A 15,876-nucleotide genomic window follows, 5' to 3' on the forward strand; every position below is an offset into this window, starting at 1 on the left:
TATTTTAGATAGACATTCTTCATGTCTTTCAAAGATTACAGAATAGGACATTTAATGTTTTAATAACTTAGGACTTTTCATGACAATGAGACACTCTGCTCCTGGCAGCACCAATGTACTTCAAGAGGAAGATGGGCATCGAAGAGGCTCGTTATGGAGTTTGATAGCCATTTGGGCAAGAAACTGCTCTTGCCTGGACTATTGCATAAACTGGACACAGAGAACCCGCAGAGAGAGGACTACTGAACTTGCCTAAAGGTGAGATGATCTTTCGGGGTTCCTGATTCATGAAAGAATCTGCGAGACATTCTGCAGGACACAACAGATAGTGACTGAATTGACTTCGAATTTTCCTGCTTTATGGAAATGTCTGCTGGATACCATGGGCCTGAAGGCTGAAGATGGATGCCCCAATGGTACAGAGGAACTTTGGGTGACTGTCCAGGCAGCAAGATGTCTCTGTCATTTCTAGAGTTTTAAAAGTTGCTTTTTTCTTGTTTGCTTAGGTAGTATTGTATCTTTCTGGAGTCTTTGATGGAGTTAAGAATAGTTAGTTATAGTTATAGTTTTCCTTAATTATGATAAAGATTATTGTAACTTTTACTTGATAACTGTTTTGTTATAGGTAATTTTGCTATGTTAAAGTTAAAGCTTTTTTTTTTTTTGTTTAAACCAAAAAAGGGGAAATGATGGAGGAAGGTCATTGGTCAATAAAGAAACTGCTTGGCCCTGTGGGTGGAGTAAACAGAACAAAATGCCGGGAGGAAGAGGAAGTGAGCTCAGACTCCACAGCTCTGCTCTCCTGAGCAGACGCCTCAGAGAGACGCCATGCCCTGCTCCCTGGCAGACGCACGCCATGAAGCTCCGACCCAGGATGGACATAGGCTAGAATCTCCCCTGTAAGCGCACCTTGGGGTGCTACACACAGATGATTAGAAATGGGCTAAATTAATATGTGAGAATTAGCCTAGAAGAGAATGGGCCAAGCAGTGATTAAATGAATACAGTTTCCGTGTAATTATTTCGGGCATAAGCTAGCCGGGCAGGCAGCTGGGGTGTTGGGGACGCAGCCCCACTGCCGCCCTTATTACAACAAGAAGGGAACAAATGCTGAAGGCTGAGACCCTAGGAGAGCAAGTTCAATGCATGCTTTCCACCTGTCCTGGCTGAGTGTCGTTAGATTTACATTGTTCACAGATAATTAAACCATTGAAACAGAGTTGTTTTAGTCATAAGTGTATGGAACAAGCATGTCTCAGTCCATATTGTGTTTGCTATTGGGTACTTGTATTCTGAGCTTGATCCCTAGTATCCATATGGAGAGCCTGGTGAACTGGGCATGGCCTTTAATATTAGCCTTAGAGGCAGATGCAGCCAGATCAAACAGAGCTGAGTGAATTGTGTCCCAGTAAAAGGAGGCTGAGACAGTTATGTCCCTGCGGCTCAGGGTGGTTAGCCAGCCCAGTTTACTTAGCAAACCTGTCTCAAAAAATAAAGGAATGGCTCCTCAATTTGTACTCTAGCCTCTGCATGCATATGAAGAAATGTCAGCATTTGCACACATACATATACACAGAGAGACACATATACACACACCTGAATTAACAGACCCTCGTGACCACACACACACAAAATACATAACAGAAAATATATAACTTTGATCATAAGTGTCCAGCCCAGTACAGGGAAACACACATTCATTTGGTCTTCAAACATCACCAAGGTCACTTTCCACATTTACCTATTTGGAGACACTAGACCAACAGGTTTCAACCTGGGGTTTGCTACCCCCACGGGGGGTAGATTATAAGATAACATGCAATCAGATATTTACAGTACAATTCATAACAGTAGCAAAATTACAGTTATGAAACAGCAATGAAAATAATTTTATGGTGGGAGGAATCACCACTACATGAGAAACTGTATTGAAGAGTCTCTGCATTAGGAAGGTTGAGAATCACTGCTCTAGATCCAAGAAACAGCTCCTTTCTCTCCTTTCCCTGAGCACTGGCAGCTGCAGTTAGACATTACATCAGGTCAATATGGCAGCTGTAGAGAACTGTGCTGTGGGCGTCCTCCCACAGGTTGGCTTTAATCCAGTCAAAAGTCACTGTTGGATGTGGTGGCACAGGCCTTTAATCTCAGCACTTGGGAGACAGAGCTAGGCAGATTTCTGTGAGTTCTAGAAGAACCAGCACTAAAAGGTGAGATCCTGTCTTATAAAAGCCAATATAGCACATGCCACAGAGCAAGGTTTTCATCACCAATGAAGCCTACAGAGATCACAGCTTCTGCTGGATCATTTATGTTTTCCTTTTTTAATTTTTATTGAGTCCTACATTTTTCTCTGCTCCCCACCCTGTCTCTCTGCTCCCCTTCAACCATCCCACATTGTCCCTATGCTCCCAATTTACTCAGGAGGTCTTGTCTTTTTCTACTTCCCATGTAAATTAGATCTATGCATGTCTCTCTTAGGGTCCTCATTATTGTCTGGCTTCTATGGCACTGTGATTTGTGTGCTGGCTTTCTTTGCTTTATGTCTAAAAACTACTTATGAGTGAGTACATATGATAATTGTCTTTCTGTATCTGAGTTACCTCACTCAAAATAATGTTTTCTAGCTCCAACCAAATGGAGCCTGCAAAATCAAGATGTCATTATCTTTTTCTTCTGTGTAGTACTCCATTGTGTAAATGTACCACATCTTCCTTATCCATTCTTCCGTCGAGGGGCATTTAGGTTGTTTCCAGGTTCTGGCTATGACAAACAATGCTACTCTGAACATAGTTGAGCACATGTCTTTGTGGCATGATTGAGCATCCTTTGGATATATACCCAAAAGTGGTATTACTGGGTCTTGAGGAATGGTGTTTCCTAGTTTTCTGAGAAATCACCACACTGACATCCAAAGGGGCTGTACCAGCTTGCATTTTCACAGGCAATGCAGGAGTGCTCTCTTTACCCCAAAACCTCTCCAGCATTAGTTGTCATCCGTGTTTTTGACCTTGGCCATTCTTACAGGTGTAAGATGGAATCTCAGAGTTGTTTTAATTTGCTTTTCTCTGATGACTAAGGGTGTTGAACATTTCCTTAAGTGTCTTTCAGCCATTTTAGATTCCTCTGTTGAGAGTTCTCTATTTAGGTATGTACCCATTTTTTATTGGATTATTTGATGAGCAATTTCTTGAGTGCTTTGTATATTTTGGAGATAAGACCTCTGTCTGATGTGGGGTTAGTGAAGATCTTTTCCTATTCTGTAAGCTGTTGTTTTGTCTTGTTGACCGTGTCCTTTGCTTTAAAGAAGCTTTTCAGTTTTAGGAGGTCCCATTTATTAATTGTTTCTCTCAGTGTCTGTGCTGCAGGGGTTCTATTTAGAAAGTGGTCTCTTGTGCCAGTGCGTTCAAGTTCACTTCCCATTTTCTTTTCTATAAGGTTCAGTGTGGCTGGCTTTATGTTGACATCTTTCATCCATTTGGACCAGAGTGTTGTGCACGGTGATAGATAAAGGTCTATTTTCATTCTTCTACATGTTGATATCCAGTTATGCCAGCATCCTTTGTTAAATATGCTTTCTATTTCCCCATTTGATATCTTTTGCTTCTTTGTCAAAAATCAGGTGTTCAAAGGTGTGTGGATTAATATCCGTGTCTTTGATTTGGTTCCATTGGTCCTCCTGTCTATTTTTGTATCAGTACCAGACTGTTTTCAGTACTGTAGCTCTGTAGTAGAGTTTGAAGTCAGGGATTATGATGCCTCCAGAAGCTCTTTTATCATACAAGATTGTTTTGGCTATCCTGGGTTTTTTGCTTTTCCTTGTGAAGATAAGTACTATTCTTTCAAGGTCTGTGAAGAATTTGCTGAGATTTTGATAGGCATTGCATTGAATCTGTAGATTGCTTTTGGTAAGATTGCCATTTTACTATGTTAATTCTACTAACCAAAGAGCAAGGGAGATTGTTGTATCTTCTGATGTCTTATTCAATTTCTTTCTTCAAAGATTTAAAGTTCTTGCCATACAAGTCTTCCACTTGTTTGGTTAGAGTTATTCTGAGCTATTTTATGCTATTTGTGACTATTGTGAAGGGTAATTTTTCTCTCCTTTTTTTCTAACCCCATTTATCATCTCTGTACAGGAAGGCTGTAGTAAGAGCTGCGGGCCTCTTTTCATAGCCTGACTCCTGGCTGACTGGCTAGCTTATGCCCCGAAACAACAATACACAAATCATATTCTTTTAAACACTGCCTGGCCCATTATCTCTAGCCCCCACTGGCCAATTCTCACACCTGGACTAGTCCATTTCTAATAATGTGTGTAGCACCCCAAGATGCGCTTACCGGGAAGATTCTAGCCTATGTCCATCCTGGGTTGGAGTTTCATCACATCTGCCCGGGAGAGGGCAGCATGGTGTCTGAGGTCACTTCCTCTTCCTCCCAGCATTCTGTTCTGTTTACTCTGCCTATCTAAATTTTAACCTATCAGGGCCATGGCAGTTTCTTTATTTAACCAATGACCTTTCTCCATCAAAGGGCTACTAATGTTTTTGAGTTTATCTTGTATCCTGCTACATTACTGAAAATGTTTATGATTTGTAGAAGTTCCATGGTAGAATTTTTCAGGTTGCTTATGTAAACTGTCATATCATCAGCCAATAATGAGAGTTTGACTTCTTTTCTGATTTGTATGGCCTTGATCTCCTTTTGGTGTCTTATTGCTCTAGCTAAGACCTCAAGAACTATATATCATAGATATGGAGAAGGTTATGGACAACCTTGTCTTGTTCTTAGTTTCAGTGGGATAGCTGTGAGTTTCACTTCATTTAGTTTGATTTTGCCTGTTGGCTTGCTGTATATTGCTTTTATTATGGTTAGGTATGCTCCTTGTATCTCTGTCCTCTCCAAGACATTTATCATGAAGGGATGTTGTTTTTTGTTGAAAGCTTTTTTGGCATCTAATGAGATGATAATATGGTTTTGATTTGTCAGCTTGTTTATATGGTGGATTATATCGACAGATCTCTGGGATGAAGCTGTCTTGATCGTGATGGATGATGGTTCTGATGTGTTCTTGGTTTCGATTTGCCAGTATTTTATTGAGTATTTTTGCATCAATGTTCATGAGTGAGATTTGTCTGTAATTCTCTTTCTTAGTAATTTCTTTCTGTGGTTTGGATATCAAGGTAATTGTAGCCTCATAAAAAGTATTTGGCAATGTTCGTTCTGTTTCTATTTTGTGGAATAATTTGAGGAGTATTGGTATTAGTTCTTCTTGGAAAATCTTGTAGAATTCTGAGCTAAAACCATCTGGTCCTGGGCTTTTTTTTTGGTTGAGAGATTTTTGATGACTATTTCTATTTCTTCAGCAGTTATATGTCAGTTTAATTTGCTTATCTGGTCTTGATTTAATTTTGTTAAGTAATATTTATCCAGAAAGTTGTCCATTTCCTTTAATTTTTCCAATTTATTGGAGTACAGGTTTTCAAAATATGACTTGATGATTCTCTGTATTTTCTCCATGTCTGTTGTTATGTCCCCCCTTTCATTTCTGATTTTGTTAATTTGGATATTCACTCTCTGCCTTTTGGTTATTTTGGATAAAAGTTTGTCTATTTTGTTGATTTTCTCAAAGAACCAACTCTTTGTCTCATTGAGTCTTCATATTGTTTTCTTTGTTTCTATTTGGTTGATTTCAGCTCTCAATTAGATTATTTCCTGCCATATAGTTCTCTTGGGTGAATTTGCTTCTTTTTGTTGAAAAGTTTTCAAATGTTCTGTTAATTCACTAGTGTGGGATATTTCCAGCTTCTTTATGTAGGCATTTAGTTTTAGTTAAAACAAGAGAAAGACTTAAAAGGGGTAATTATGAGAAAGGAAAAAAATCAAATTATCCCATTTGTAGATATGATTATGATTTGGTTTTGTTCTTTTGTCTTAATTTTGTTGTTTTGAGACAGGGTCTTACTGTGTAACTCTAACAGGCATTCATTTATACCAACATTCTATTCTCAGAGGAATCATGAAAAATATTCCATTCAAAATAACCTCCCAAAATTAAGTGTCTGAGAATCGATTTAGGCAAAGAAGTGAAAGACCTCTACAAGGAAAACTTTAAGGTAATAAAAAAGGAAAATCCAGAAGATACTAGACAATAGAAACATATGCCATGCTACTAGATTTACAGAATGTGGTGGAAATGGCTATACTACTAAAATTAACTTATAGAATTAATGTAATACCTAACAAATTTTCCATTTTATGTTTCACAGCTTCAGAAAAACACACACACAAGAATTCATATGAAACCAAAAAGAAAAAAAGACCACAAGTAACCAAAGCAATCCTAAGGAGCAAGAACCTTCCTGGCAGTATTACAGCATCGGACCTCAAATTACACTATCTATTTGTAGTAATGAAAATAGCCAGGTACACAACCATATGATACCTCTATTGTGCTCCTGCACATATACCCAAAGAACTCCATACCCTATCATAGAGATTTTTGTAGTCCCAAGTCTATCATTGTTTTATTCATTATAGCAAAAAACTTGAATAAACCTAGTTGTCCATTAGTAGATGACGTTTCTACTTCCGCTCCTTCCCTTGATTCCCTCAGTGATAGACTTTGACCTGGAAGTGAGAGTCAAATAAACCTCTTCCTCCTCTAAGCTGTTTTTGGCGTGGTTTATCACAGACATACTTTCTTGAAGATCATCTTACATCAGAAGCTCCACAAGTTTCCACATACTCCTGCATCGTTGACTGCTTGACTTTTATCATTGGGTCTGTCTGACAGGTATGAGAGGGCCCAGCAGGCATCGGCCAGCACGTTAGTGTCACTGACAAACAGCAGCCACGGAAGGACATTCAGACAGGGAGGAAACCTAGAAAAGAAAAGATGATTAGAAACTAAACAGAAACAAACTGAAATAAGATTAAGACTCTAAAGAAGCCTATCAGGCAGACACTCGGTAAGTTACAGAATGGTTTACACTTCAAGCGTTTGAAGGACATTTTGATCTCTGGCAATGTGGCCAGTACTTAATCAGTTTTCTGAGCTGAGATAGTCAGAACCCAGTGAAAATGATTTCAGGAAGAAAAATGCTATGTATTAATCCTTAAATTAGAATTCTTTGTTACAGTACACACTTACAGAAAGTAAAGGAAGTAAAGGAACTTTCAAAGATACTACAGCAAGAAATTCTGTTACAGAACTCTGTTATCAACAAAAACTGCTATGGTTCTAAGAGTGATATAGAGCTTCATACCGGCAGTTAGAAACTACCCTATATTAAAACAAAAACTACCAAAAGCATTGTCTCTACAGAAAAATACAATTTCTTTTTTTAAAAAGATTTTATTTATTTATTTGTTATATATACAGTGTTCTGTCTGCATGTATGCCTGCAGACCAGAAGATGGTGCCACATCTCATTATAGATGGTTATAAACTACCATGTGGTTGCCGGTAATTGAACTCAGGACCTCTGGAAGAGCAGGCAGTGGTCTTAAACATTAAGCCATCTCTTCAGCCCCCAAACACATTTTCTAACACTCTAAAAATTTTAAACAAAAATCATCTTTCTATAAACATTAATATTGGTTACTATATTACTTTAAGAGCATTTTGTTTCCTAATGATTTCCAATAAGCAAACAATTGTTTACCTTAGCAAATTTTGGAGGAAGACTCTTCCATTTACAGAGATTAGATAAAGGTCATACTGCATTCTGAGTCATGTTCAAGCAGTTTGCCTTTAAAATAACCTATCAGGGCTGGAGAGATGGCTCAGTGGTTAAGAGCATTGCCTGCTCTTCCAAAGGTCCTGAGTTCAATTCCCAGCAACCACATGGTGGCTCACAACCATCTGTAATGAGGTCTGGCGCCCTCTTCTGGCCTGTAGGCATACAGACAGAACATTGTATACATAATAAATAAATAAATATTTTAAAAAAATAAAATAAAATAACCTACCAGTATAATGAACCCACAGTAAATTATAAAAGATCCTAATACTCTATAAAGAATATAATACTCTTGATAAGAGGTGTCTTTCTTCTCCAAAATAAATATTCATTCTTTTCTTAAAATATTCATTCTTGAAGAGAAACATTAATTCTAATGCAATATTTCATAATTTCAATAAGAGACATCACCCTAACAAAGTAACAAGAAAATATATGGAATCAAAAGAACACAAGGAAAACACAACATGGCTTCCCAAGGTGTAATACTTCTTATGTATACATTACTCAGAAAGAGATAAGAAACTTACTGCAGAAGATGGGAGAAGATATTGCAGTCTAAGACATAGTCTCTGCACATGGTATTATCTCCAGCAATGCTGCCAAGGGCCCAGACTGCCTGTGAAAGAGCTTTTCATTAATAAAGTTGAATATTTTCATTCCCTCATAATTCTTTCAAAAGAGATACCAGCAGATCACAGTAACACTTTATAAAATCAACATTTTACATAAGGACTATTATTTTCTTAAAATCACTCATAAGGGAATAAAACCAGTTATAGTATCAGTGTTAGAAAATGCAATAACTACACAATAAACAAAGAAAATATTATTTCATTAAAGTAAAAGCTTTACTAGTAAAAGAGAACTTTTTTCCCACTGCTGGGAACTGAACTCAGTACCTCAAAAAGGGTAGACAATTGCTCCACAAATTTCCCTTCAACAGTATGAAGTATGAATCCTTATTAGTCTTAATCAATGAAATCCAGAGTCGTATATTCAGGGTGAAAGCTGAAAGAGCAGAGAAGCAGAGCAGCCAGTTATCAGAGACTTCTTACCTCTATGAAATCTCAGACTGAATAGAGCAGGTCCTGTCATCAGATTGAATGGGCAGCCGAGATCCTGTTTCCACCTGCATTATATTACTGTCTCCATCTTCCTAGTCCTGGAATTAAAGGTTTGGGCTACCACCACCTGGCTCTGTTTTTCTTTTATACTGATTCAATCTCAGGTAGCCCAGTGTAGCCTTGAACTCCTGTTCTTTCTGTTCCTCCTCCCAAGTGAAGGGATTAAATGTGTGTGCCACCACTGCCTGGCCTCTATGTTTAACTGTTGTAGGAAGGCCACTTGTTTGTTTCCCGGCTGCCCAGACTCCCATTATAATCACAGAGAAACATGCTGTGCATGTCCTACTTTATGACTTGGTGGGCCCAGTAACACACAACTCATGATCGGCAGTTCAGGTGGCCCACTGTCAATTCTTCCAGCACCTGGGATAAATATCATGTGCTCATATGATTGACCATATTTGTGCTTGAGTGCGTGTGTGTGTGTGTGTGTGTGTGTGTGTGTGTGTGTAGACTATGTAGCACGGGCTTTAAAACTCACAGTGATCTTCCTGCCTCTGGTGTCCAGATTGCTGGCAGTAAAAGAATACACTACCACAGATAGCTTGAAAATAATTTTTATGGTCTACATATCCTGTTCTTATCATGGCCAAGGAGGCCAGAAGATGGTGTCAGAGCCCCTGGTACTAGAGTTACAGATAGTAGTGAAATTCTATATGTACCAGGAATAGATTCTGGATGCTCTGACAGAATCTTCAGTGCTCTTAACAGGTAAGGTATTTTCTATACGAAGTTTTCTATTTTTGATTTTACTGTCTAAGGCAGCCTAGTCAGGCTCAGATACCTGATGCTGATTAAAAAGTAAGAATTCTCCTTTACTTGGGAAAATAAGTCTCAGGCAGGGATGAGCTCCCTGTTTATCCAATACAACATAATCGGCCAATTATTCATATATGCACAATCAACAAAAATGGATTCTTCAGTTTGTATTCATGTGTTTCAGCATTCTTATTCACCCAAACTTAACAAGGAAGAAACTGGAAGGGATTGGGAAAGGAGGGAATGAAGAGATAAAAGGAGAAAGTGATACAATATCTTTAATTATCATTTTATGGTATTGTATGGAGTCTGCTACTTTGTTCCTGGCCACCCGGCTAGCTTAGACCAAAAATAATTATACAAAACTGTATTAATTAAATCACTGCTTGACTCATTAGCTCTAGCTTTTTATTGGCTAGCTCTTACATGTTAATTTAACCCATTTTTATTAATCTGTGTATCGCCACGTGACTGTGGCTTACCAGCTAGATTCCAACCAGTATCTGTCTCTGGCAGCTCCATGGCTTCTCCTAACTCTGCCTTCCTCCTCCCATGCTATAGACCAAGCCAGTTTTCTTCATTCATTAACCAATAAAAGCAACACATAGACAGAAGGAACCTCCCTCACCATTATGGAGATAAGTTTTAAATAAAAGGAGGGACTAGAGAGATGACTCAGCTATTAAGAGCACTGGGTGTTGTTACAGATCCCAAGGTTTCATTCCCAGAACCTACATGGTAGCTAACCATTTGCTGTAACTCCAGTCCTAGGCATCTCCTGCCTTCTTCTGGCCTCTGTAGGTACTGTGCACATAGGTATGCTGGCAAAACACCCATACATCTATTTATTTTTTAAAGTTAGAAAAGGAAAGAATAGAATTCTCTACAGTGATGTCACAGTCCTGAGACAGCAGCCAGGGCTAGTTAAAATCAACTCCTGATCTTGCATGGAAACAGTTGTGGTCTTCTGCTGAGGGAGCCTGCTTAGAGGTGAAAGCAGCTTTATTCTGAGGTTAATAGAGTTCATCATAACCGTCCATCTAAGAGCAGAGTACACAATGCTGTTAAGTGGCCTTTTCTTGAAGTATTTTCTATTTATGTTCTCTATCTTTTGTATCTGTGAGAATTGTGGCATTGGTACAGTTATCTTTTAGATTAAACATCAAGATTGACAGGTCACATAGGCTCCAAAGCAATCTTCTTTCACTGTGTGGTTTACCTGATTTTCAGCTAAGACCTTGTTGTTGTAAATTTAAAAAGTGTCACAAAAAGAGAGCTCACAAGGAGGGATTTTTTATTAGGGTAAAGGGGATGTGAAAAAAATGGGGAGACCAGTCTTTAGGTAAAGGAGCAGCAGAAGAGAAGATAGAGGCAGAGAGATGGGGGTAAAAGACAGAGACATGCAAAGAAGTAGAAAGAGAAAGAGAAAAGGGGAGAAAGGTAGAAATGGAGGGAGAGGGAGAGGGAAAGAGAGGAAGTGGGCAAGGCCCACCTTTAATGTGCACAGGAGGTGATCTTAGTGACTGAAGCTGAGGACATATCTTGTCACAACCCCAAGGGCAGACCAGTACAGATGCCTGAATACTAACACTTGTGGTACAAGATAAACATATCAGAGGCATTTCTTTCCATCATTATTATAATTTATATGTTTCTACATGACTTTGAAGTGAGAATGTCCCTAAACATCTCCACTTTTATATTGTCATCATATTCAGAAATGGATTTGTTAACCGAACCTGCTTAGGAATAGACAGAACTCTACATAAATGTGTAGACTCCCTTAGTAAAATCCACATGCTTCCTTTGTTTTGGAAAAGCATTGTTTTGGAAATAACTCCCATGCTTTCCCTGTCTCCTGGAGGTAACAATTTTTCTTATTTCTTCTGTCTTGACTGTTGTGATGCTAATCTTGGAAGTCAAATTGACTACATCTGGAATTAACTAAAACCCAATGGGTATACCAATGAGGGATTTTTCTAAAGGTTTTAAAATTAAAGGCCTGTCTTTAATCTGGATCATTTGAAGAGATATCCATGTTCAGATGCTTGGTTGCTGTGCACACCTCTAACCCCAGCACTCAGGAGACTAAAGGAGTCAGATTTTTCTAGGTTTGAGACCAGCCTTATCTACAGAATGAATTCCAGGGCTACAGAGAAAAACCCTGTCTCAAAAACACCAAAAAAGAATAAAGAAAAAAACCCCAATCAAACAAAGACTAAGATCTGCCTTAAATCTAGATCACACTTTCTGGTAGTCACCTACATGTATAAGGAATATTTGTTGTGTTTGGTGGTCACACAATAATGGTGGGATAGACCTCCAAAATCTATTAAACAAGAAGTAAGCTTTATTCCAGAAAAAAAAACAACAACAACAACAACAACAAAAAAAAAAACCCACCACGGGGCACACAAAGCTTGTCACCTATACCTGTGATCACAGCCAGAGGCTGGCTTCTGAAACTGTGGCCCTGAGGGCTGGTTTGGAGCCTCTTCCTATAGTAAAATCTAGCACCAGGTGTGTGTCAAAGGTCTTTTACAACCTTGAGGTCAGGCTTAAAGTCACTTTACATTGTGAGTTTTACAACTTTTGTTTATAGAACATAAGAATGCTAACTTAGAGTTATCCCTTCTCCTTAGTCCTGAAAAACCACAAAGCTAGATATAGCACTCTGTCTCTCTCCTTAGCCTAGTCAGTGAGTCTGCAACCCATAGATATCCAGTTTTAGCATCGCCTGAGCTGAGGGGCCCAGCAATATTTCAGCAAAGTTTAACATAGTACATGGGCATGGGGGTCTTTCAAGTATGGGGGTCTTTTGATTTGTTTTTAATCTGTGATCTAGTTCTTACTTTTCTTTCCTGGTTATCTGAAGTCCCTGTGACATCCAGGTAAAAATTATTTTCAGTTCACCTGACCTCAGTGTCACATAACAAACATCTCCTTTTGTATCTTTAAATCTCCCTTTGGCTGATAATATTCTTGGCATCCTTCCACTGTGAGACAGGGACATAGTATATTACAGTGGCCCGCACAAGCTAGCTAGCCACATTGTGTCAAGGAGAAGAACGGGCAGTGCCTGTGGAGAACTGGAAGATAGCAGGGTCTGCTACTGGACCCAGGGCCTCGTGCTATGGAAACACATCTCTGCTGATCTAGAAACGGTCTTTGGGATGAAAGGCAGGGCCAGGAACCACTGAGCTATGTCTTTAATTTTCATTTTTTAAATTTTTATTTCATTAGTTAATTAATTAATTTATTGTTTTTCAAGACAGGATTTCTTTGTAGCTTTGGATCCTTTCCTGGAACTAGATTTTGCAGATTTCTTTCTTTCTTTCTTTCTTTCTTTCATTTTTAAATTTAGTTTTAGTTTTTCGAGGCAGGGTTTCTCTGCACCTTTGGAGCCTGTCCTGAAAAAGGCAGGCTGGTTTAGAACTCAAGGAGATTCGCATACCTCTGCTTCCCAAGGGCTGGGATTAAAGGCATGTGCTGCCACCATCACCACCCGGCTGAGCTGTGCCTTTAAGCACAGAATAACTCTATGGGAAGTGCTCTTGTCACTCAGGACTCACTAGCCAATCAGGCCCTCCAGGTGACCTGCCAGTCAGAAGTTGTGCAGGATCCTTCCGGGGGTGGCCACTTTCAAGCTTGACTTCGAAGAGAAGATGGCGTTAGTGGTTTTGTGTGTTCTACTGTGAGTGCAGGGAGCTGAGCAGGGAGCATGGACAAGCTGGAAAATCATGACATGGTGAGCTTGGGGTTATCCTCAGACCGGGAGAAGTGGCTAGTTGAGCCATGGGAAACAGTGTGGTGCATCCTCCTCTAAGCTGGGTGGGAGCCGGTGACCAGATGCAGAGTTCATCATGTTTCTGCCTGGTCCTGCTGGTCCTGCGTGCCCCAGCAGGGTCTGTGTGATCCTGTGTGATTCTGCATGATGTTTGAAATTCCTGAGCTGGCTGGAAGCCTCTGAGTAACTTACTATCCTTACTGCGTCTGCTCAGAGATTTGGGAGTGGGACTGTGCTTTGAAATACCCTTGTTGTTGACTTCACTGTGACATGTGGGCTCCCTTAGTGCTTGTATTGTCGCAATGGACACAGATTTGCCAAAGTCAGATAGCTCTGTTCCCTTTAGTATCTTCCAGAAGTTCTTCACTTGGAACATTTAATATTTAGGTTTAGGATCCATCTGGAGTTATTTCTGTGGAGCTTGTAAACAGTATTTCCTGTATAGAGTAGCACTCCACTGCTAAACTGTAGAACAGTAGAATTGATGGTAATAGAATTTCCAGTTCTTAGGAGACATTAAGTAAAGGGTTGACTACACTGGACATTGAGTGTGTAAATATGTACACATAGGACCATGTGCCTTGGAGGAGGAACAGGAATTGCTCTGGGAAAATGGAAGATTTTACTAAACTATAAATTAGGGTCTTGTCTCACCATAATGTGGAAGGAAACCTGGAGGGGTTTTGCTCTCTGAGACATTTGATCTCTGTTCACCCAGTAGGTTAACTGCTAATGTCTTGAAGCCCAGCTGGGTGGTTCTAGCTAATGAAGGACTCTACTTGACAGTCAGTATCACCATAGGCGGTAGCTTACAGGTTCTTTCCAGGATTCTCTTGTTATGCTGAATGGAGCTGTAAGGAGGACCACAAAGCCATGCAATGGTAAATGTAGGGGCCACTTTCCCCAGACCAGAAAGAGCTGGTTGGCTGAGCTATTAGCTGCTTGGAAAGCAATGGACCATGATCCAGACAGGTTCTGTTAGTTTGTTTGGTGATCTGGGTAGTAGCCCTTGGCCTCTGAGCTTTGTTGAGTGTGGATTCCCTGGGGGAGGGGGAGACTCTGCCATACAGGTGTGGGAGACTATGAGCTTATAATATTGTTGCCCCATGCTATGTAATTGATAATTTCTTTCTTTCTTTTTTTTTTTTTAAGATTGTAACGATCTGGCTTTATTTTACACTAGGTAGGGGGGCACAAAGCAATCCTCTTTAATAAAGTTGACATTTAGCTTCACTCAGAACATTTTAATAATGCACATTAAAAAAAAGTATTCACTTTACAAATTGTTCTGCAATCCAAATATACAACAGCTTGGAAAACAACATTTAGAAAGCAAAAGCCAATGTAAAAAGACAGATTGAAACAACTACAACAGTACAGTTTGATATGGCTCAGATTTTACAGCTTTCTTACTGCATCATCTATGTCAGAAATCTGTTCCTTCAGCTGGCTCCATTGTTCCATGTTTAAAGAAATACCTTTTCTCCCTGGTTTCATTTCACCTTCTGAGTCCATCCAATATTCTCTAATATCAATTAGAATTTTTCCTTTAAAGTCCCGAACACTGACATATCTCATCTTCCCAATCTGAAACATGTTATCATCTCTGCTGCTGCTACTCTGCTTGGAAGATGCCAATGCTCTAGAAGTCTCACCAGGCTTTTGCTTCTTCACAGGCTTTTCTGAAACCACTTGCTTTTTCCTCTTTAACTTTTTTTCAACCTCACTGTCAGAATCACTGCCTGAAGAGCTTGAAGAAACAAGTTCCTTTGATTTAGGCATTGCTCCGCTCCTGCCGTCCAACAGCCTCTAGCTCGCTCCCTCGCTCGCTCCGGACTCGATAATTTCTTTAAATACCCAATTCTGCCTCTGCTGCCCAGTGCTGGGTAGATAGTCCTGAAACTCCTTCAGGACAGGGCCTTGACTGGTTTGTGAGAAAGCAAAAATAGAACAGCTAGTGAGTGACCTCCAGTATCTCAGTCTTTTAGTGCTTGCTTATAAATGAAGAGGGATCTGTGCAAGAACTGAGTAGGTCAAGCTTGAAGCTGGTATATTCACAGTGCAGAAAGTGAAAGACAGGACAGTGGTTGAGAACTTTCCTACTTCAACGGTAGTTGAGATTAGCAATGCTTAGCTATTTACTAATTACCTAATTAGAAATTCAGTAATCAATTTTAGATGCTCCATAAATGTCCTGATGGCCATTTCTTGTTGTCCACAGGCCAGGGCAATCAAGAATCTAAATAAAGAACTGACCTTCTCATAAAACCAAATTGCTATAGTTATAGTAGTTCAACCAAAATAGATCTGAGTAAAATGTAGCCTGCCTAACAGGACTGTTATTTTACTGGTTTTAAATATACATCCTGACATAAAAGGTTTGAGAAATCTTTGATGTGCTGTAATATAAATCTTTAGTTTCTGAAGCACATGGCTATGAATCCTGTTTCAACTTTTCAAA

At 39.4% G+C, this 15,876-nt stretch overlaps 1 protein-coding gene across 1 annotated transcript; it reads right to left on the minus strand.

Moving 5' to 3' along the window:
- Positions 1-14,638: 14,638 nt before the first annotated feature.
- On the minus strand, positions 14,639-15,247 carry LOC121445496 (activated RNA polymerase II transcriptional coactivator p15). Its single transcript, XM_041647635.1, has one exon. It carries the CDS (start codon positions 15,195-15,197, stop codon positions 14,814-14,816), a length of 384 nt encoding a protein of 127 aa, XP_041503569.1. The 5' UTR covers positions 15,198-15,247; the 3' UTR covers positions 14,639-14,813.
- Positions 15,248-15,876: the final 629 nt, after the last annotated feature.

This window comes from Microtus oregoni, unplaced genomic scaffold (genome assembly GCF_018167655.1).
Source record: "Microtus oregoni isolate MIOR12 unplaced genomic scaffold, Mior012 000199F_ref0000230, whole genome shotgun sequence".
NCBI classification, from domain to species: Eukaryota; Metazoa; Chordata; class Mammalia; order Rodentia; family Cricetidae; genus Microtus; species Microtus oregoni.

Excerpts from the sequence above, each read along its gene's own strand:
- LOC121445496 (XM_041647635.1), bottom strand. The coding sequence starts at position 15,197 with ATGCCTAAATCAAAGGAACTTGTTTCTTCAAGCTCTTCAGGCAGTGAT.